Source organism: Condylura cristata, unplaced genomic scaffold (assembly GCF_000260355.1).
Source record: "Condylura cristata isolate star-nosed mole 26May11 unplaced genomic scaffold, ConCri1.0 scaffold00009, whole genome shotgun sequence".
Lineage (NCBI taxonomy): Eukaryota > Metazoa > Chordata > Mammalia > Eulipotyphla > Talpidae > Condylura > Condylura cristata.
Window position 1 is genome coordinate 192,550 of NW_004567110.1, and position 1,040 is coordinate 193,589.

A 1,040-nucleotide genomic window follows, 5' to 3' on the forward strand; every position below is an offset into this window, starting at 1 on the left:
CATGTGGCTGTGATGGGGTCACTGGGAACGGGGTGCGCCGAGGCCAGCCGCGGGCAGCTGGTGGGCGCCCGAATGTGGGCTAGGTGGTCAGAGGCCCCTCGGGACACTCCTGCAGAGGACCACAACAGCTGGTCCAAGCCAGGAAGCCCCTCGGGGTGTGGCCACCAGCCTCGTGCCCTCGGGGATGCCGTGCGGGCCAGCAGGGCTCAGCTGCTGCCAGGGCCAGTCCCCCGGCACTGAGCGGGCAGCCTCGCAGACGCGGGTGGGGGCTGGACTGGAGCTCGAGCGCCCGCGGGCTGGGGCGGCACCTCTGGGCGGACAGCCCTGGCTCTGGGGAGGCCGAGGCGCCTGCGGGCCAGGCTGCCAGTGACACAGCTCGGTCGCGGCAACATCACTTTTATTGGGGGTCTGCCCCATCAGGGAAGCCACAGGCCAAGCAGGAGGGGGACCCCGGCGGCCAGGAGGGCCCCCGGCAGGTGGCGGAGATGCTGGGGGGCTGCTCCGGAGTAGCCCTGCTGGGAGTATCCGTACAGGGTCCGGCAGGAGGCCTCCAGCTGCTCCGGGGCCACCGGCTCCTCCTCTGGCGCCTGCGTGTGGTCGCTGGCCTGGAACCGGACACCCGTCAGCGGGGCGGGGCCGGGGGCTGGGGGCGGGGCCCCGGGGCCTGCTCACCTGCTCCACCTCCTGGAAGACCCTGAGCAGGTTGAGGGACAGGGCGCCCTTCACCTCGGCCTCGGTCCACTGCCTCCTCAGGAGCTCCGCGACCAGGTCTGGGAACTTGGACACGTCCTCCAGCCCCTTGGGCAGCCTGCCCAGGGCCAGGCGCAGGGCTGGGTCTGCGTCCAGGGGAGGCGCCGGCTCCCCGTGCCCCGGAGGCCCAGCCTCAGCCCAGCCCCTTACCGTGAAACGCCGTCGAAGTCCCCCCCGAGGCCCACGGCGCCGGCGCCCGCCACCTTCTTGATGTGGTCCAGGTGGTCTGCGGAGGGCAGCTCGCAGGTCCCAGCAGCCCGCGGCCCGTACGCCACGCCGCCCACGCCACG

At 73.3% G+C, this 1,040-nt stretch overlaps 1 protein-coding gene across 1 annotated transcript in view; it reads right to left on the bottom strand.

Annotated features, from left to right (window-relative positions):
* Positions 1–380: 380 nt before the first annotated feature.
* Positions 381–1,040, bottom strand: part of DPEP1 (dipeptidase 1 (renal)) — a 5,450-nt gene continuing 4,790 nt past the window's right edge. Inside the window, exons 8-10 of the mRNA XM_004679568.2 lie at positions 901–976; positions 673–808; positions 381–605 (exon numbers count right to left, since the gene is read on the bottom strand). Coding sequence (XP_004679625.1) covers positions 417–605; positions 673–808; positions 901–976 — 401 coding nt within the window. The 3' untranslated portion in view covers positions 381–416. The remainder of the gene's footprint in view (positions 606–672; positions 809–900; positions 977–1,040) is intronic.